Raw genomic sequence first — 22,585 nt, 5'->3', positions numbered from 1 at the left:
AGTGCTAATATCCTTATCATTTACAGTAGGGGGTACATTATTCCTTATAATACATGAGTGATACTCAGAGTTCCCTGTATAACTCAGCCTGCAGCCTTGTGCCTTTATATGGGCACAGAACCCCTCAGTGACTGCTAATATCCTTATCATTTACAGTAGGGGGTACATTATCCCTTATAATACATGAGTGATACTCAGAGTTCCCTGTATAACTCAGCCTGCAGCCTTGTGCCTTTATATGGGGGGCACAGAACCCCTCAGTGACTGCTAATATCCTTATCATTTACAGTAGGGGGTACATTATCCCTTATAATACATGAGTGATACTCAGAGTTCCCTGTATAACTCAGCCTGCAGCCTTGTGCCTTTATATGGGCACAGAACCCCTCAGTGACTGCTAATATCCTTATCATTTACAGTAGGGGGTACATTATCCCTTATAATACACGAGTGATACTCAGAGTTCCCTGTATAACTCAGCCTGCAGCCTTGTGCCTTTATATGGGCACAGAACCCCTCAGTGACTGCTAATATCCTTATCATTTACAGTAGGGGGTACATTATCCCTTATAATACATGAGTGATACTCAGAGTTCCCTGTATAACTCAGCCTGCAGCCTTGTGCCTTTATATGGGGGGCACAGAACCCCTCAGTGACTGCTAATGACATAACTACATTGCCCTAGTCCCACCCCAAGTGTGGGAGATGCTGGATCTGCTAGAAGATGACACACAGTGAGGGGACAGGGCTAACAAGGACCTTATTGAGCTCTATAGAGCAAAGTACAAACCCTTATTGTGGGCCATGCCACCCCAGCTGGCTGAGATAGCCGCATACTGAATATCCATATTGTAGCCCTTTATTCCTGAAGAGCAGTAGTCAGTGCTCCCTCGGGCTATTGATACACCATTGCCCAGTTGGAGGGTGTGAGTTGTAGTTCAGCACCTACTTAGGTGCGTAGGTGTGTAACTAGTATGTACGCATGCAAAACTCATGGCTTAGAGGGAACATAGGATCACTAACCTGTAAGGCCTAAGGGTGAAGACACACAGAGCTACTAGTAGCAGCTACTTGTCCCGGCTACTAAAACAGACAATGCTGATCATTTACTGATAACTGTCTCTACGTGTGTTTAGCAGGGGCAATTCTCAGTACTGTCTATGGCAGGGGATTCTCTGGCGTTTAGTAGCCGTGACAAGTAGCTCTGTGGGTCTTTACCATTAGGATGAAGACACACAGGGCAATTTGCAGCGGAGACTTGTAGTCGCAGCGACTAATCGCCCCATGTGTTTCTGCCCTTACAGCCAGGGCTACCTGCCCCCCTCTATGCTCTGCATGTTGTATCAGTTACAGACCAAAGTTGCCCCTTTAGTGCCACCCTGGGGGGGGTCCCCCATGCAGCAGGAATCTGTGCCAGTAATGAGCCTGGGCATGGGAACGGCTCGGGGGGCACAGGGGGATAGGAAACCGGGGCGGCCGATCACTCACATTCGCTTCCCTGTGTTTGTGCCTCTCTTTGTCTGATGAGCTTTGGCTCCCACTGGGAATTTCATTAGCCTCTGGCTGCCACTTTACTTGCCCATTAGCTTTTGTATTCTGCTGGCCAGCGAGAGTGATTTAATAGCCATGAATAGCAGAGCCCACTGCCTCCTCCATGTACAGCGTGTATTGATCCTTAGCCAATGTATCGGCTTCCATCCTGCACTTATTGCTATTCCCATACACACTCCATAGGTTCCTACAGTAACAGAAGCCTCAATCCCATCCAGTGGCCCTGAGGGATGCTGGGACTTGTAGTTCACACCATGGGAGTCACTTGTGGGAAGTACAGCTGCTTAATGGAAAGGATACAGCGTACCTGGGTGCCCAGCCTGTATCCGGATGCTCCTCTAATAGTCATAAAAGAGGGGGGCCTGCTAATTATATATATATATATATATATAAACCAGTCGCCCCATGATTAATTTGCAGCGGCAACTAATCTCCTCTGAATGTTTTGCTACTGGCGGTAACGTAAATCACTGGTAGGAAAACATATGCGCTGCTTTAGATTTCCGAAGTTGCCCAGAGTTGCCCCCGCTAGTCACAGGGCAACTAATCCCTTCTTGTGTCACTGGCCTTGTTAACTTTCCCTTTAATCCTGTTCATATCTAAGCTATAAACCTGATGTTCTAGTTAATCCCATAAAGCCAAACACAGGTCTGAGTGATTAATCCCCCCGCTAAGGAAGTAAATAGGGGGCTATGATCCTGCGTATCCCTTACACACACAGCTGCACCTTCCTCTGAGGATTTCCCCTTCCTAAATGAGCTCTGCAGCTGCTAGGGTTTCCCGACCCCCCCGGCCAGACCTGCGTCAGAAGGAACTGCGCCTAAGGAGCCATCTTATTTCTCTACTGCAAAATACTGGCCTGAGTGCGGCGGGTATCATTACCCCACTTGGGGTGTTACTGGGCTTGGGGACCCCAGCTTCTGCCCTATGATCCCAGCTCTGACTGGCAGATTTTTTCTCTTATGGTATCTCTCTGTACAGGCTATAAGCAAACTTAGGGGGCTGTTCCTGCTGAATTGTGCTTAGTACAGGGGAATCCCTATGTGCCATAGTTTTATGGTATCTCTCTGTACAGGCTATGAGCAAACTTAGGGGACTGTTCCTGCTGAATTGTGCTTAGTACAGGGGAATCCCTATGTGCCATAGTTTTATGGTATCTCTCTGTACAGGCTATGAGCAAACTTAGGGGGCTGTTCCTGCTGAATTGTGCTTAGTACAGGGGAATCCCTATGCTGCCATAGTTTTATGGTATCTCTCTTGTACATGCTATGAGCAAACTAAGGGGGCTGTTCCTGCTGAATTGTGCTTAGTACAGGGGATCCCTATGTGCCATAGTTTTATGGTATCTCTCTGTACAGGCTATGAGCAAACTTAGGGGGCTGTTCCTGCTGAATTGTGCTTAGTACAGGGGAATCCCTATGTGCTATAGTTTTATGGTACCTCTCTGTACAGGCTATGAGCAAACTTAGGGGGCTGTTCCTGCTGAATTGTGCTTAGTACAGGGGAATCCCTATGTGCCATAGTTTTATGGTATCTCTCTGTACAGGCTATGAGCAAACTTAGGGGGCTGTTCCTGCTGAATTGTGCTTAGTACAGGGGAATCCCTATGTGCCATAGTTTTATGGTATCTCTCTGAACAGGCTATGAGCAAACTTAGGGGACTGTTCCTGCTGAATTGTGCTTAGTACAGGGGAATCCCTATGTGCCATAGTTTTATGGTATCTCTCTGTACAGACTATGAGCAAACTTAGGGGGCTGTTCCTGCTGAATTGTGCTTAGTACAGGGGAATCCCTATGCTGCCATAGTTTTATGGTATCTCTCTTGTACAGGCTATGAGCAAACTAAGGGGGCTGTTCCTGCTGAATTGTGCTTAGTACAGGGGATCCCTATGTGCCATAGTTTTATGGTATCTCTCTGTACAGGCTATGAGCAAACTTAGGGGGCTGTTCCTGCTGAACTGTGCTTATTACAGGGGAATCTCCATTTGAAATTTTATTGTTTTTATTACTTTTTATATCTTATTTTTCAGCTTAGGTCCTCTCCTGTTTATTTATCAGTCTCTCATTCAAACCACTCCCTGGTTGCTATAGTAATGTCCTTCCTAGCAACCAGATAGCTGCTGAAACTGGAGAGTTGCTAAACAAAAAACCAAATAACTAAAAAAACTACCAATAAAAAATGAAGACCAATTGCAAACTGTCTGAGATTATTACTCTCTACATGATACTAAAAGCTAACTGAAAGGTGGATAACCCTTTTAAAAATAACAGAGCTTGTCCCATTCTTCCTGGGAACTACAGGCCACTGCTGGTTGGTCTGATAACTGTATGGGTAGATCCCCTTGGTGGGATCCTAGTGCCAATATCCAACAGTCAGAAGCCCACAAGTCATGGAACTCCGAGGTGACTTCTAATACCCTCATATTTTAAAACAGGGGGTACTTTATTATAATATACAAGTTTCAGTGAGTCATGTGACAGAAATGACATCACAAGCTCAGATTATAACTGATGACATCACTAAGCACCATTTATAAAGGATATAATTTACAGTTTGGTCCCATAGGGAAATGACCCAACTGTATGTTATATATTTATATATAGGGTATGTGACTGGGGGGGGGGGGGGTTAGGGAGGGGTTGTGTTTGTGTCTGTGGGTTTGAGATGCTGCAATGGGAGAAAGGCTGGCGCCATTTTGGCTCTTTGCAGGAGAGTGCAAGCCAGCAGGGTGCCCTAGTGTTTGTGCACCATGGGAGGAAGCCATTGGATATAACCTTGGTATTACCTGTGATTCCCATAAGTCAGAGGGTAAGGGCCCCACGTGGGCATGGGAGCTATGGCAGCTTGAGTGCCCCATAATATACTGGCATTGTCCTTAAAGGGGGGGGGTTCACCTTTATGTTAACTTTCAGTATGTCATAGAATGGCCAATTCTTTTCAATTGGTCTTCATTATTTATTTGCTATAGTTTTTGAATTATTTGCCTTCTTCCAACTCTTTGCCGTTTTTGAACGGGGGTCACTGACCCCGGCAGCCAAAAAAACTATTGCTCTGTGAGGCTCCAGTTTATTTTCTATTCAGCCCCTCTCCTATTTGTATCCCAGTCTCTCATTTAAACCACTCCCTGGCTGCTGAGGTAATTCGGACCCTAGCAACCAAATAGCTGCTGAAACTCCAAACTGCAAAGCTGCTGAACTACAAATAATAAAAAACGAAGACCAATTGCAAAATGTCTCCGAATATCACTCTCTACATCATACTAAAAGTTGATTGTCATTTACAGATATATATTTAAGCGGTTTGGGTTAGAAATGGGGGGGGGGGGCACATCTGCTCATTTAACCAGATGGATGAAAGGATCCATGTGAATAATGCATCAGAGTAAAGTGCCTGAGGGCCCCATCGTAGCACTGACCCGCCTGTGTGTGTGTGGGGGGGGGGGGGGGGGGGGGGCGGTATCTGTGCCCCAGATCTGCTAATACTATTGCCCAGAGAGCATCATTCCCCTCAGGGAGAGGCAATAAAGGACACGGGGGGGGGGGGGGGGGGGGCTAATCTAGATTAATATCTTACTCTGAAGGCACAGAGAGGCCCAAGTAGCCATGCAGACCCTGTCGTTAGGCTGTGTTGCTATGACAACCTATCTCTGCATCACTAAGTACTGGGGGGGGAATAAAAAGGAACAAGCGGGGGGGGGGAGCTTTTATCTGTTAAAACAGAATGATATCACTAATGACACTAAAGCAGTGCATCATTACTAGTGACATCACCCATCTGTTAGTGACAGGGACCCAGAATGGGGTTATGGCTCCCAGGGAAAGGGGCCACAGGTGGCGTTGGGGGGGCACGGGGTGTCGGTGACAATCAGTAACACAATGGATTAACAAATGGGAGGAAATAAAGGTGTCAGGGAGGCACGAGATGTGATAATGCCCTTAATGGGGGTAACACCAGGGGCAGGGTAATTACACATTCATAACACACAGGGTTACCAGGCTTAGTAGAACAGGAGGAATTCCCTTAGCACTTGCACTGATACAGAGCATTCGGCTCACTGACATATAGATTGTAAGCTCTACGGGGCAGGGACCTCCATCCTCTTGTGTCTTTGACTCTTAACTTATTGCAACTATATATTTTATTTATCTGTATTTATTGTTATACTTTGTATTTATCCATTATTATCTTAATAACCCCCTGTTTGTATTAAAGTATTCTACTGTACAGCGCTGCGTACATAAGTATATATATAATATATACATACATACATACATACTGACACACACAAACATTATTGTGTAACAGAACTGCCTGTCTCTGTATATTTCAATCTAGACTTTATACTTTATTTTGCCCCTCCTTGCCCTTCTATCTATATTTCTGGGCCCAGAAACCCCATTTTAGGGCCCCAATGAGTGCCCCGTTACCCCCCACACACTGATCTTCTGAGAGAGAACTGTATTTCCCTTCTAGAAGCGATGTAAAGAAATTGTAACGGATAATTCTTCCAGGAGAAAAAAGAAAATGACTTCCCAGGCAGCTGAAATTGTGTAGAAATCTAGACTATAATTGCATCCCCAGCGGCTGTATAAACCCCGTACTGGGGTATTTCTGAGCGCTAACCATACCGGCTGACTAGCGGCACTTCTTATATCAGTTAATTAGCTCTCTGTTTAGGTGATAACCCCCCCCCCCCCCCTTTCATGCGTTGTCATATTCCCGGACAAGATTAATGAGCAGAGAGTGAGATCAGAAAGCTTAGCAAGGCCGAGGAAACAACCCCAGGGTATGCCATTTTATGAAACGTTATATATTTAGCAACAGACAATTGGCCGGCATTTGGCAAGGGAAACAGAGATTCTTTAAAGAAAGGACTTTTGGGGTTAATATTGCCGCCCCTGATATATACAGTAAAATAAGTGCAGTGTTATAATGCATGGAATGACTAACGGGGCTAACAGATGCCTAGTGTGTTTCTGTAATGTCAATTTGCATGGCGTGGGAGGCACGCTGGCATCCTGTCCCCCCCGGATGGACAGCACGATTAGATTACTATGGAACCATAAATGGATTTATATGATCTGATAAATAGCTCTATTGTGAGCCGGCTGAGTGCGGGGAGGGGATGGGCAAGGGATGAGACGTTGGAACTAAAATCTGAAATGAATATGGTTGGAACTGCTGTATGTAATATACAAAACTTACCAGACAAACGGTTGTGCCCAGCAGCTCCCCATCTTGGATCTTGTTAGGCCCATGTTTTGTGTGTCAGTGGCACTGCACGTGCTCAGTGGGCTGCTGCTGGGAAGCTGAGCTTAGGGGGAGTGGCAAAGTATTAAGCCCAAAATGAGTTCTAAACTGCCATGTAATATATATATATATATATATATATATAGGGATATTATAAGTCCCCGAGGAGTTTCTTCATAATATATAGTGAATAAAGTACCCCCTATTGTAACATATAGGGATATTATAAGCCCCCGAGGAGTTCCTTATAATATATAGTGAATAAAGTGCCCCCTATTGTAACATATAGGGATATTATAAGCCCCTGAGGGGTTCCTTATAATATATAGTGAATAAAGTACCCCCTATTGTAACATATAGGGATATTATAAGCCCCCGAGGAGTTTCTTCATAATATATAGTGAATAAAGTACCCCCTATTGTAACATATAGGGATATTATAAGCCCCCGAGGAGTTCCTTATAATATATAGTGAATAAAGTGCCCCCTATTGTAACATATAGGGATATTGTAAGCCCCTGAGGGGTTTCTTATAATATATAGTGAATAAAGTACCCCCTATTGTAACATATAGGGATATTATAAGCCCCCGAGGAGTTCCTTATAATATATAGTGAATAAAGTGCCCCCTATTGTAACATATAGGGATATTATAAGTCCCAGAGGAGTTCCTTATAATATATAGTGAATAAAGTACCCGCTATTGTAACATATAGGGATATTATAAGTCCCCGAGGAGTTCCTTATAATATATAGTGAATAAAGTGCCCCATATTGTAACATATAGGGATATTATAAGCCCCCGAGGAGTTCCTTATAATATATAGTGAATAAAGTGCCCCCTATTGTAACATATAGGGATATTATAAGTCCCCGGGGAGTTCCTTATAATATATAGTGAATAAAGTGCCCCCTATTGTAACATATAGGGATATTGTAAGCCCCCGAGGAGTTCCTTATAATATATAGTGAATAAAGTGCCCCATATTGTAACATATAGGGATATTATAAGTCCCCGGGGAGTTCCTTATAATATATAGTGAATAAAGTGCCCCCTATTGTAACATATAGGGATATTATAAGTCCCCGAGGAGTTCCTTATAATATATAGCGAATAAAGTGCCCCATATTGTAACATATAGGGATATTATAAGCCCCCGAGGAGTTCCTTATAATATATAGTGAATAAAGTGCCCCCTATTGTAACATATAGGGATATTATAAGCCCCCGAGGAGTTCCTTATAATATATAGTGAATAAAGTGCCCCCTATTGTAACATATAGGGATATTATAAGTCCCCGGGGAGTTCCTTATAATATATAGTGAATAAAGTGCCCCCTATTGTAACATATAGGGATATTGTAAGCCCCTGAGGGGTTTCTTATAATATATAGTGAATAAAGTACCCCCTATTGTAACATATAGGGATATTATAAGCCCCCGAGGAGTTCCTTATAATATATAGTGAATAAAGTACCCCCTATTGTAACATATAGGGATATTATAAGTCACAGAGGAGTTCCATGACCATATAAAAGCACGAAGCCTTCAGCCTCGTGCTTTTATATAGGTCATAGAACTCCAAGGTGACTGCTAATATCCTCATATTTTACAACAGGGGGTACTTTATTTACTATAATATACAGGTTTTAGTAAGTCATGTGACAGAAATGACATCACTAAGCTCTGATTATAACTGATGACATCACTAAGCACCGTTTATAAGGATATAATTTACAGTTTGGGCCGATAGGGAAATGGCCAAACTGTATAATATATATATATATATATATATCTTTGACTGCTAGGTCAATTTGGATTATAAAAAGTTCATATTGACCAGCATTCCATTTTCTTGTGAATCAATATTTGTTATTTATTTATACTCAAGTAGGCTGAATAAATAAAAAATATTGATTCACAATAAAATGGAGTGCTGGTCAATATGAACTATATATATATACACACACAATATAAAAGTATATACTGACAGCAGCACAGAGAATGTGCAGGGAATCAGCAGAAAACAAGATGGAGGCTACTGGGGCATCTATAGGGGCCCAGATCTTCCCTGCTAAAGGGCTATGGGGGCCTTGGGCTGGTACAGAACCCCCACATATAATTTGCAGCAATTCCACCTTTAGTTCTCCTTTAAACCACTGGCAATATCAAATGCATTATCGCGGCTGTTCCATCAGAATCCCCATGCGCTGATCAGTCGCACATCTGGAGCGCCGTCCCCCCCCCCACCCCGGCTTCCTGTGGTGCCTATGGGGCAGATGTTGCACATAACTCACGTTCCCCCCTGGCACGGGATCACAGAGCCAATCATCTTGGGAACGTAAGATGTGAGACACACGGAGCTCTCACTGATCTCTCTGTCCTTATCCTGACTGGGAAGCGCTCCAGCCGTAACCGCTAGATCCCTGCGCTGGGATACCCCACTCTCCTTTGTATCCTGTAGCCCCCCCTACTGTACACAATAGCAGCTTTCTGCCCTTCCCCCATGTAATGTCCCAAGTTCTGCCCCCATAGCTCATAACATGGTTACAGATATATAAAAGCAGCTGTAGTTCTCCCACTAATTCTGTTCATGCTTGGCCCCCCCACCCACTGCCTTGGGCCCCACTCTTCTACACCCCCCTGCAGCAAAGGAACACTATACACTCATTATATTCCCTGATGATCCGCAAAATTATTGTGATTATTAACAAAGTGGGACCATGTTAGATATTTATGCTCAAGAGGGAGGGACAATAACAGCAAATAATTCCCTCATTTAACCGTTTATTCTTGAACCAACAAATGTATTTGTAGCTGTAATATTGGTGTGTAGGCGCCATCTCAGTGCCTTGTGCCTGAGTCTGAGCTTTCAGCCAGCGCTACACATTAGAACTGCTTTCAGCTAACCTATTGTTTCTCCTACTCCCATGTAACTGGAGGAGTCCCAAGCCGGACTTGGATTTCTTACTATTGAGTGCTATTCTGATACCTACTGGGAGCTGCTATCTTGCTCCCTTCCCATTGTTCTACTGATTGGCTGCTGGGGGTGAGGGGGGGATATCACTCCAACTTGCAGCGCAGCAGTAAAGTGTGCCTGAGTCTGAGCTTTCAGCCAGCGCTACACATTAGAACTGCTTTCAGCTAACCTATTGTTTCTCCTACTCCCATGTAACTGAAGGAGTCCAAGCCGGACTTGGATTTCTTACTATTGAGTGCTATTCTGATACCTACTGGGAGCTGCTATCTTGCTCCCTTCCCATTGTTCTGCTGATCGGCTGCTGGGGGTGAGGGGGGGAATATCACTCCAACTTGCAGCGCAGCAGTAAAGTGTGCCTGAGTCTGAGCTTTCAGCCAGCGCTACACATTAGAACTGCTTTCAGCTAACCTATTGTTTCTCCTACTCCCATGTAACTGGAGGAGTCCCAAGCCGGACTTGGATTTCTTACTATTGAGTGCTATTCTGATACCTACTGGGAGCTGCTATCTTGCTCCCTTCCCATTGTTCTGCTGATTGGCTGCTGGGGGGAGGGATATCACTCCAACTTGCAGCGCAGCAGTAAAGTGAGACTGAAGCTTATCAGAGCACAGGTCACATGGCTGTGGCACCCTGGGAAATGAAGAAAATGGCCAACCCTCATGGGAAAACAGATTACAATGCAGGATTCTGCTGGAGAAGCTCTATGAAATGGGTTTTGGCAGCGTACAGCAGGGCAGGGCTGAGTAGTATTACTGCCCAAGGCAATGGCGCCACCCAGCTGATTTAGAGTCCATCAGTTACAAAGCCATTGGGTACAAATAACTCCCACTACTCACTATTGTACTGAATATAAGAGCCAATGAGACGTATTACCTGGTATAGTGAGTAGAACGTTGGGTACATCAGTGAGCCATAGCCGCAGGCTGAATCCCCCCCCCCCTCAGATAGAGCGGCACTGAATCAGACGAGTGTGACCTCTGTCAGTGTCGGGGGGGCTCCATTAGCGCTTGGCTGGGTTCCAGGCTACTCCTGCTTCTGCTTGGCTTCTCTCTGTCTCTCACACTCCTGGGCCCGGCTCTCATCCACTTGCTCAGTTTAATCATTATCATGTTGCTTTATATTATTGGCAGCTCCTTCTGCTTCCTGGAGAGCGCCCCGTCATCTGTCACACAGAGACACACACTTATACTCAGTGGGATGAAAGGCTCACAGTAACCCTCTCACTGCCCTTCAGCATACTCATTTATTTTGTATTTGAACTTACTGTACTCAGCACAGTGTTCTTTAAATATGTCATTTTCTAGACATTACATAGTAACACTATAGTGGTTTGGTTTTGTCTATCTTAACAATATATTCAAATATAGATAGAGCTATAATCTCAGCCATAAAGCAGAGCAGGACTGCTGCTTACAATGGGGGGGGGGGGGGATCAGATAGGATCTGTGCCACTGTGACAGAATGCTCTGTTATACAGATAGCTAGAATCTCAGCCATAAAGCAGGGCAGGACTGCTGCTTACAATGGGGGGGGGATCAGATAGGATCTGTGCCACTGTGACAGAATGCTCTGTTATACAGATAGCTAGAATCTCAGCCATAAAGCAGGGCAGGACTGCTGCTTACAATGGGGGGGGATCAGATAGGATCTGTGCCACTGTGACAGAATGCTCTGTTATACAGATAGCTAGAATCTCAGCCATAAAGCAGGGCGGGACTGCTGCTTACAATGGGGGGATCAGATAGGATCTGTGCCGCTGTGACAGAATGCTCTGTTATACAGATAGCTAGAATCTCAGCCATAAAGCAGGGCAGGACTGCTGCTTACAATGGGGGGATCAGATAGGATCTGTGCCACTGTGACAGAATGCTCTGTTATACAGATAGCTAGAATCTCAGCCATAAAGCAGGGCAGGACTGCTGCTTACAATGGGGGGATCAGATAGGATCTGTGCCACTGTGACAGAATGCTCTGTTATACAGATAGCTAGAATCTCAGCCATAAAGCAGGGCAGGACTGCTGCTTACAATGGGGGGGATCAGATAGGATCTGTGCCGCTGTGACAGAATGCTCTGTTATACAGATAGCTAGAGTTACATTGGCTAGAATTACAATTATAAACAATAAGTGAATATTTTGGTCACATCTGGGTTGAGTGAAGCAGTAAATGCAGGCTTTTGGCTGCTGACACCCCAGTGAATGGGAGGCTCTGGCTGCGGGACTGGCACTAGTGCCGGAGAGGAGACTTTCGGGGCAGACAGCTGACGACATCTCCATTAGTAGAAAGCAAATAAATTATAAAGGATGAAGCTCAAACAAAGGGAACCGTGTCACTGTTTTGTTCTGGAATTTGCTTTGAAACCAACAGACAGACGTTCTGTGTTCTGCACAGAGCCTTGCAGTGTTCCGGGCTCTCACTGGGGCTACATGTGGGATAGATTTCTATTATATATTTGGGACAGGTCCTGGTTATTAGTAAGGGACAGTCTCCAACACGGTCTCTGGTTTCCTTGTGTATCAGGGGCATTGGGGCCCTTCTTTGTTATCTCTCCTTCCCAATCTGCCCTCCTCACCTCTCTTTTATTCCTACCTTTTGCCCTTTGTGTTCAGCCCAGTGCCCATCCCACCCAACCCTCTATCTCCTGCCCTTCTGTGCCCCCCACACCTCTCTCCCTCATATTCTCTCCTCATTTCATCTCCCTTTCCATATTTTGCCATTTGTCTCCCATTCTGTCCCCTATTCCTATGCCCCCCCTACTATTGCTTCCCCCCCAATAGCACTTACCAGCACAGGATTTGGATATGCTACTGGGAGAACTTTGGACCCCCCAAGCTTTATTCAGTACCTGTGTGGCTCGGTTCTTATGGGTGGGAACTAAAGTACAGAAATTGGGTAAGATAAGACAATAGCACAACACCTATTACCCTGAATAGAACACTGCTAGTACACAGATTTTCTTGACATATAATTAGAGGGATGCTATGGCACCCAGGGTATGATCCATGGGTGCCCACTGCAAGGAATGCCTCTACCGGAAACCAGCCCCCACACCCGCCAATGCCTGACCCCACATAAATCAAACTTGCCTTTAGCGCATCAGGGGAGGGAGTCCGACAGCCCAGGGGAGAACCCAGCAGGGATCAGGTCTGGGCCAGCAGGGTCCACTAGGGGCCCGGTGCCCCAACGGCCAAGTCCAACCCTGGCAGGAACACCTTGAATAAATGAAGTGGAAGAAGCTGAGGAGCAGAACTTTATTAGCAATGCACCACACTGCATGTTTCAGGCTATCAACTACTAACCAATTATTTAAAGGTACAAAGCCACACCCCAGAGTGTCCATTGGTTCTCGTAAGTCCAAAAAAGTCCACGAAAAAAATGTCGACATTTAAACTCGCTACAAAAATGACTTTGTGAAGTTTGAAATTGAGTTCAGAAAGTTTTCCCGGCGTTTGAAGGTTGAAATTGAGCTTCCAAAAGGATAGTAAAATCACTGGTGGGTAAAAAAATCCCAGTTCCTATATGCCAACTGTTATCACAATAGATACATTTGAACAGGTTGTACTGGCAGAAATACAAAAATATGGGCAAAAGCCAGGGTGGGCAATGGCAATCACAACTTGACCCTCAAAGAAAGAAAGGCATTGAAACCATTGAGTAATAATCATATTGTGATAAAAAAAAGTCAATAAGGGTGGTACAATTGTAATAATGGACACTACAGCCAATCAGAAAGAAGCTCTGAGTCAACTTAGTCACTATGAGATCATTCCGAGTGATCCCACCCATATGATAAAGAAGGAAATCTACACATTGGTAATAAAATATAATAACGAAGGCTACAATTTTATTGTTTTTGTTACTTTTTATACCTTGTTTTTCAACTTTTGAACTGTTGCTTTATATATCAGATAAATGGATATTTTTCATCATCATCTTTTATGAAAATGCTTCTACCTTGACCTTAGATACTGTTCCACCACCATAGGAAACCACATACTGTAGGTGCTGCAATTGGCCTTGGCTGAGGGAGCGCAAGAGAAAGCAGGATACACAAGGGGGCTTGTAAGAAAGGGAGGCCAGGGGTCCGGAACTTCACACTGATTACAAGCCCTTTGTTCCACATCTGGCTTTGGCTTAGTGAGAATGCTGATACTGTCAAAACAGAATTCCATCCCTTTCACTGGAAACCTATTGTAACATGTCCCACAATTCCCAATGGCGCTCTGTAATCAGCAGTGATTCTACAATAAAGATCACACCTTATTATATTGTGTACGCCAAAGATTCTGTATTATAAGCAGTTTTGTAAGTTCATGTGGTCCTTTGCTTCTTATCGATGCACTTGGGCTTTGGGTCCCTTATTCCATAGCAGAATGTTCCTATAAAGTTTGTAATTATGTGCTAAATGGAAATATGTTGAGTGATATCTGTATCACAATATTGTTCCTATATTCTCTATGGCAGGCAATGGAGAGCAAGCTTCTGGTGGGAGGGAAAAACATCATGGACCACACCAACGAGCAGCAGAAGATGTTGGAGATAAAGAGGCAGGAGATTGCGGAACAGGTCAGTGCTTCTGGTCTAAGCTTTGGAGTTCTACAGTTAGTCTAGATCAGTGCTGTCCAACTTCTGTTGTACCAAGGGCCGGAATTTTTCCGACCTACGTGGTGGAGGGCCGATAATGGAAGCCAGTTTTGACCACTCCCCTTTTTGAAACTGCACCCACTTGAAACCACACCCATGTTATCACATGACCATACCCATATTAATGGTTGTAGTACAGCAAAAACCTGCCATACTCTGCCTGCCCTACCTTGCCTGTGTTTGCCATACTCTGCCTGCTCTACCCTGCCTGTGTGTGCCATACTCTGCCTTCCCTACCCTGCCTGTGTGTGCCATACTCTGCCTGCCCTACCCTGCCTGTGTGTGCCATACTCTGCCTTCCCTACCCTGCCTGTGTGTGCCATACTCTGCCTTCCCTACCCTGCCTGCGTGCCATACTTTCACTGTGTGCCATTCTTGGCTGGTTTGTGCCATATTTGGCCTGTGTGTGCCATACTCTGCCTGCCCTACCCTGCCTGTGTGTGCCATACTCTGCCTTCCCTACCCTGCCTGTGTGTGCCATACTCTGCCTTCCCTACCCTGCCTGCGTGTGCCATACTTTCACTGTGTGTGCCATTCTTGGCTGGTTTGTGCCAAACGTGGCCTGTGTGTGCGCCATGCTCTGCCTGTGTGTGCCATACTCTGCCTTCCCTACCCTGCCTGTGTGTGCCATACTCTGCTTGCCCTATGCTGCCTGTGTGTATGGCACACACAGGCAGCCTACAGTGACACAATGCTGGCACTGCTCCTACAGTCTGCACAATAACTATATATTAAAAAAACGTTTTAATTGCAGTACCACCTCAGTATATGTTCTTTTTGTAGTATGCAGGGATTATTTGTGGGTTTCTACTGCTCCTGAGGTGTGAACAGGGGAACAATGGGGGTGATTACTGCCTGAGCCTGAGGTGTGAACACTGCAGGGGGGGAACAATGCAGAGATTAAAAGGTGTGAACAACACAGGGGATTACATATTTAAACAATACAGCCTGATTACAGCCTGAATCTGAGGTGAGAACCATGCAGGGGGGGCAGTTAATCACAGTACTGATACCATTTAAAGCTTACACAAGAGTAAGCCATCAAAGCAGCCAGACAGGTGGGGGGCCACACAGAGGGGGGTCGCGGGCCACCAGTTGGACAGCACTGGTCTAGATGTTTATTTCCATTGCCAATACCAACTGGGTCCCTCTCACACTATATGAGGCCTGTCTAAGGGTTCCTTCCTGGTGGAGAAGTTGGATTAGGGCTAAAATAAGGGTCATCTTCTCTACTTTTATTTTACTGGCCATACACGTTAAGATTTTTCTCTCCTTAACCTCCTTATGGTCTTTCCACATTGCTGTTTATTCTTCTGCCAGATAACACTTAGTTAAATTTCTGTATAGTCAACTGAAAGGGTGGAGAAACACCCAAAGCCTCCCATACTGCCTCCGACTTACCATTGACTGTAATGGAAACCACCTGACACAGGTAGTTCTTGGCCTGAAAAGAGGCATAGGAGTATTTTCGTGCGAATGACAGCCTTTAATTAAGCAGTTTCCATAAGGGTGAAGACACACTGAGCTACTTAGTAGCAGCTACTTGTCACGGCAACTAAACGCCAGAAAATCCCCTACCATAGAAAATACTGAGAATTGCCTCTGCTAAACACACGTAGAGACCATTATCAGTAAATAATCAGCATTGTCTGTTTTATTAGCCTCCGTGTGTCTTCACCCTTAAGTTGGCTGGGACTGAGATGCAAGAGCAGAAGTTTAGAAGTAGCTACAGAGCCACAGATTAACGTTCATTGGTTGAATGAAATCCAGACTACAATAATATAATGATAAACAGTGAATTCGCCTGTAGTCTTAATGATGCCAAATATGCATACTCAATTCACTGAGTTAGGATAGAATGAAATATATATAATATAGCTTAGTCTAGATCATTAAGCTTCCAATGGATCCTGATTCAATATGTTCTCATCGGCGGAAACCAACAAACTTCACGTCTCATTGCAGAAACGCAGAGAGCGAGAGATTCTGCAGCAAATGCTCCTGCGTGACGAGGCGACGGTGGATCTTCGGGGGACCTACACGTCTCTGCAGCAGGAGGTAGAAATGAAGACCAAGAAACTCAAGAAGGTGAGGCGGCACCATGTAATAACTTCATGGGCAAAAAACACCCATATCTGTAAAAGGTATCAGCCACTTGTCTCCGAGGCTTCTAAAATGTAATCACAGTGTTGCTGTTCTCTATTGTAGCTCTATGCCAAACTGCAGGCAGTGAAGGGTGAGATCCAGGACCAACATGATGAATATGTGCGGGTGAGACAGGACCTTGAGCAGGCTCAGAATGAACAGACAAGGGAGCTGAAATTCAAGTAAGTTCCATTCCTACTGCTAGGCAACTAGGCTAGCCAACTTCTGTCTTGGTGACATAAATGTGACTGATCTCAGTCTATTTCCTCAGAACAAGGCTATGGTAGAATAAGTGGATCCCAAGAGAGTTAGCCCATCTATGGCCATATTTAAGCTTCCAAGCCATAGGTGCCCCCATACGTCTCCATATTTATGTCCCCAAATATTAAAACGTGAGCTGTAGAGTGCATGCTGAGCCTCACTTGTATTGTAGCTAGGGCCGCCATCAGGGGGGCACAGGGAAAAACATCCTGGACGATTTTAACTTTAATCAGCTCCAGGCCCTGTCATTGGTAGTCAGTGGGTAATCCTATTGGTCACACACCATGCATACAACCTTATAAAAGTGAAGATGCAGCAGGGAGCCACGGGACACAGCTGAAGCTGGAGGATGCAGGGGGAACCGAAGGACACAGTAAGAGCCAGAGGAAACAGGAGGAAGCTGGGGGGGGAGCTGGAGGAAGCTGGGGGGAGCTGGAGGATGCTTGGGGGGCCCCGGAGGAAGCAGGAGGGTGCTTGGGGGAGCTGGATGATGCTTGGTGGGCCCTGGAGGAAGCAGGAGGATGCTTGTGGGGCCCTGGAGGATGCTTGGGGGCCCTGGAGGAAGCAGGAGGATGATGCTTGGGGGCCCTGGAGAAATCTGGAGGATGCTTGGGGGGAGCCGGAGGATGCTGGGTGGGAGCTAGAAGACTCTGGGGGGGGAGCTGGAGGAAGCAGGGGGGAGTTGGAGGAAGCATTAGTGGAGCAGGAAGCAGCGGGGAGCAGGCCATAGTATGAGGAGCACCAATGTTTTAGGGGACCCTGAACTGGCTAGCAATGTTTTAAAGGGTCCCTGCCCTGGCACCAATCTAAATGTAACCCCTGGCCACCAATGTTTTAGGGGGGCTCTGGCTACCAATGTTTTAGGGGGCCCTGGCTACCAATGTCTGTGTGTCCTTTGTACTGATGGGAGGGGTCACTGGGGGAGGGGCCATTGGGGGCGGGGGGGGGCCAGAAAATTTTGTTGTGAGGGGCCCGTGATGGCGGCCCTGATTGTAGCATTGCCTCCTTGGTTTATTCAAAAGTGGAATGGGTCTCCTTGCCCTTTCTAGGTACTTGATCATCGAGAACTTCATTCCGCCGGAAGAGAAAAATAAGATCATGAACCGACTTTACTATGACTCTGAAGAGGACCAGTGGAAATTCCAGCCTCTTGTTCCCCCTGGAAAGTACGTTCTCAGCACCCACACCCCTCCTGCTTGTTCCACTGTATAAAAAACATTGTGCGGGTGTAGATCACTGGCAGGGATCCCCAACCTTTTTTACTTGTAAGATGTAAAAATTGTTGGTGGGCCACACAAGCATGAAAAAAGTTCTTTGGGGGTGCCAAATAAAGGCTGTGATTGGCTATTTAGAAGCCCCATGTGGTCTGCTGGCCTGCAGGAGGTTCTGCTTGGAGTAAAACAGTGTCTCTGTGCTTCCAAAACTTGCCTCCAAGCCAAAAATGTAGGAATGGGCACCTACTTTGAGGCCACTGGGAGCAACATCAATGGGGTTGGTGAGCAACATATTGCCCCCGTGCCACTGGTTGGGGGTCACTGATCCATGGGGAGGGAAAAGCCACTGTCTCAAAACTGCTCTATTTAATCTAGAGAACACAAGCATTGGCCACTGTAACCGCCTGTATATATTAGTAGCAAACATACACAGATCCCTATCCTGTACCATCTCTGCCAGGGAGTACCAACTCCCACCTAGCCCTGAATTGCTATTATTTCTCATACTGGTTACTGAGAATCCCTGACAATCTCTCTTCTCTCAGTGCCAGTGGAGGGAACGACACAATGAAGAGGCGCCCATCGTCTGCAGTGGGATATAAAAGACCAATAAGTCAGTATGCCCGGGTCGCCATGGTAATGGGGTATCATCCCAGATATCGGGTGAGTTGCTGAATGATTGGTTTGGCAAATAAGCTTCTGGTTGGCTCCATGTAAGCCCAGATTGGATATGGATGCTCCTGGATGGTGTGTGTAACGCTACTGCATCTTGCTTTTAGGCTGAAAACATTATGTTCCTGGAACTAGACCTGACCCCTCCTGCATTGTTTGAGATGGACTTCTCTAAGGATCGGAGTGAGCAGGACCCCCGGGCCCTTCACTTGGAAAGGCTCACTCGCCTTGATAGTCTCATGGAGCGCCCGGCTGCAGCACGAGTCCGGAAGTCCAGGTCCTGGTGGGTTATATGTTAGTTACTACTGGGATTACACCAGTTGGGTGGAGGTTATTGTGAATTTTGTTTAACAATGTACACCTTTTGGTGTCAATGGAGAGCTCATTGAAGGGAGCCATGGCTTGTGTAATTGTCTTCTCCATCATTCCTGGGCACAAGCCAAAGATGCCTGCATCCTTTCCCCGATGCCCAACATGGTTTGGCCTGCACGTGAGGGTATATTAAACAGTTCTACCCATGGTACCATGCTCTATTAGTCCACTACTAAGTAATTAACTTAGATTTATACCTGTAAATAAAGTTGTGACTTAGGTTATTAGGCTTTTAACCCCGTTATATTATCTGTGTTTTCAGGTGTCAGCAGCCGAAGCTTCTTCCGTCCTCAACCACCCACATCTCCCTGACGTCGAGCAGCCAAAGGTGCCCTCTGTCTCCCACCCACGAGTAACACGGCCTTTACTCCATAGCCCCACCCATGCACTAAACTTTATTCCAGGCTTTTGCTTCCAACAGACTAACCAGCCGGATCTTAACCTTGTTATTCTCAATGGAGCTTGGATCTCAGCTGAGCAAAGAACACTATAATTTAATGGATGAGCATATTTATTTATTTATTGATGTGGACGGGCCCGTGCTGCCTTCTAGTGGCACTTCCGGGTATGCAGAGAATTAAGGGCACGGGTAGTCGCAGCTCCCACGGGAGGGACATGTGGTATCTCTTGACTGTTACCTCTGCATTCTCAGTAGGGCCTCGAGCCACAGAACTGTACAGTAAGGTGATTAATGTTGTGTTGTTAGTGCCCTCTCTCTACAAAGTCCTAGTGGACAGCCAAGAAAGATCATTTCCTGACATCCAGAAACCAAAGGGGAACATGTTCAGCCCAGTCTACACTTCATCAATATATTTGCCACCACTAGGACTGCTGCGTCCTTATCTCCAGCCATTGTGTGTGACTTACATCCCAGCCTCGACATCATTGCAAGTGATGGTCATCAGGATTTGGCCAAGTCTCATTTTACAAATGCCAGTGCCTTAACTCAAAGGCTTTCCATCTACAGCTCAGTCTCTGACAAAGCCTCTCGAATGTTCCACAAGATTCCCTTCTCCAGTCCTATGACACGGGCTTGCCTGGAGATGAAGCACACTTGAGACATGTCCTTCAAAGTAGTTTCCAGCTGAGCTCAGCACTGATCATAGTCCAGAAGGAGACCTGCTGCTACAGACTTGACCATCCTGCTTATAGTTACTCCATGCTAGGAGGCCCCATTTGCTTTCACGTTCACTCTAAAATGGGCCGACCAAAATATTTCCATGTCTGGACATTCTTGAACTTACTTTTCAGCGTGAAGGATCCAAGTGCAAGCTTAGCGTTCAGTCTATGTCCGTCGGTTTTGTACAAATGAGGTCTTTCTAAAGCAAATCCTTTCTCGAAAGTATGGACCAAGGTCATGCCATTGCCACCAATCGCGAGCCTGTAACAAAAGAACTAGTTCTGGAGAGTACCTAGCACGTACCATACCTGCATGTCCGAGCAAACATATAACGGCAGGTACATCTAAGGAGTTGTATTTACATAATTATCAGTACTGCCGACCTTTCGTGTAACCCCCCCATGCTAAACCAATGTGTAACCAGATTGATGTGGGACAGGTCTGGTCTCGGCTCCATTTCTATTGTATCCTAGTGAGGGAGAGATGAGATGTTCCAATGGGGATGGATTCTGTATTTGTACAGTGGCTTTTATCTTCCATATTTGTTCGCTAAGCATATTTGATTAACAATTACACCACCATTGTTCCATTTGTATTTAGGCCTCAATTTAAGACTCGTACTGGCCTTTGGTTTGGCGCCCTCACTTCTTTTGGCATTAAAGCACCAGTAGCACCATAATGTGACAATATACACGATAAAGTTAGTATCATCCTACACCTACAAAGAAACTGTTTGGTTTGCCACCTTTCTATTGGAATTTACTGCCCTTTGGGGAGCTGTGATGTCACGCGTGTTGATTAGTGATGTCATTGGGGCAAGGGAATGGGCAGATCAGGGGGAAGGATGGTGGCAGTACCTAGTGAGAGCAGGGATGGAGGACTTAAAGGGTAGGAAAGGACAGGTAATTACCTGTACATTGCTCTTACATTTGTATACTATTTGGCCAGCAGTTACTGGTGAAATACCAAGTGGCGACCCTAATTGGCAACAAAGGTCCTATTATATCTGAGAGAGGTTTCATGCTGTAGAGGGCCATGAATGGCACAAAACATTTTATTATCATGCCCATACATAATGGATTAAATTCGTGAAAATAAATATAGCTCCTCCCTCTCCGGCCGCTACCACCACATTGGGCCCCGTACAAGTAAGATACTTATTGTTCTTTCCCAAGACAGACAATATTAGGGCAGGACTTACTGAATCATTCTAGTCCAATATACAGGAAAAAGTCAGGGAGGGAACGTTGATAACAATATATAAATTCATACTACACTGTCGCCATGGCAACTTCCACTCATTTTTGCATAAATGCAACTAAATCTTCACAATAAGTGCGGTTTTCATTTGCAAACATAAATGGAAGATAGTCACTGCATACAAAGGATATACTTCCCCTTGAATCCCTGTCCTTTAGGGAAGGTTGTTCTATAGAGTTCTATGTTTATAAAAGTGTTGTAAAAGCGTCATTAATTTGATCACTTTAATTCCACTCTAACAGGTTATTAAACCATAAATTGACATAATGATAATAATACAGTGATTATGAGTGACGGGTGCGCTATTCTTATTCACGGTGTCGCGCCGAGGAACCACGGCCCCCACGTCGGAACTCTACAACTGGGGGGGGGGGGGGGGGTGTGGGTTCAACTGCAGGGGTATTAATGTGTATACTGTATGGTGCAATAATACTCAGTATGTCTATGCAGACGCAGAAATGTACAGATGTTTTGTGTCCATAAATTTCCATAATTATATTCATGCCCTCGCCAGTCGTCTCATAAAATGGCCGCCGCGTCGCTCAGTATGGATTATCCTGCCTGCATTAAAGGAGAAGGAAAGGCTAATAAAGAGTTAATCCCAAGCTGCAGGCATACCTTCAGTTCTCTCAATAGTGCCCTTAAGTCTCCCCATACTTCACCTGTTCAGAAGATCAGAAGCCAAACAGGAAAAGAAACGCTGAGCAGGGTAGAGAAGATTCCCATAATGCAACGCTCCTTCCCAGACTTGGCGACTTGTTACTGTAGGCGGCACATGCGCACACAGCAGAAGCGTCTGGTTGCCGTGGCGAAGCAGGAAGGTTAACTCTGTGACATGCAGGCGTGGGGCAGGTGCAGGGAGGGACGGAGGGTTTGTGGCAGAAGCGGGGAGCAGGGGGTTTGTGGAGCGGCGGGGAAGGGGTGTGTTTTTTAGTATCTTTCTTCCTTGAGAGATGCAGATGCGAGTAGATGCCGAGCCGCGGCGGCAGTGGGGGGGGGGGGGTGCTGCCGACAGAGGATGATGCTGTGGGGGGCATGCTATGACAGATGGGAGTAGTTGGTGAGCCGCAGAACTGCGAGTGGCGGTGGCGGGGCTGGGGGGGTGCTGCCGG

The 22,585-nt window shown here is 45.8% G+C and overlaps 1 protein-coding gene across 2 annotated transcripts in view; it reads left to right on the top strand.

The window, feature by feature from the left end:
- The window catches only part of kif3c (kinesin family member 3C), a 34,084-nt gene extending 12,100 nt beyond the window's left edge, over positions 1 to 21,984 (top strand). Inside the window, exons 2-8 of one of the 2 annotated variants that reach the window (XM_004914940.4) lie at positions 14,250 to 14,351; positions 16,395 to 16,517; positions 16,638 to 16,756; positions 17,885 to 18,001; positions 18,595 to 18,712; positions 18,829 to 18,998; positions 19,356 to 21,984. In XM_004914940.4, the coding sequence (XP_004914997.1) occupies positions 14,250 to 14,351; positions 16,395 to 16,517; positions 16,638 to 16,756; positions 17,885 to 18,001; positions 18,595 to 18,712; positions 18,829 to 18,998; positions 19,356 to 19,449 (843 nt within the window). In that variant the 3' untranslated portion in view covers positions 19,450 to 21,984. Of the gene's footprint in view, positions 1 to 14,249; positions 14,352 to 16,394; positions 16,518 to 16,637; positions 16,757 to 17,884; positions 18,002 to 18,594; positions 18,713 to 18,828; positions 19,005 to 19,355 lie in introns of both variants that reach the window. The other variant, XM_002942110.5, reaches the window with a different exon arrangement.
- The last annotated feature ends 601 nt before the right edge of the window (positions 21,985 to 22,585 follow it).

This window comes from Xenopus tropicalis, chromosome 5 (genome assembly GCF_000004195.4).
Source record: "Xenopus tropicalis strain Nigerian chromosome 5, UCB_Xtro_10.0, whole genome shotgun sequence".
Taxonomy (NCBI): Eukaryota; Metazoa; Chordata; class Amphibia; order Anura; family Pipidae; genus Xenopus; species Xenopus tropicalis.
This window is presented reverse-complemented; position numbering and strand designations above follow the sequence as displayed.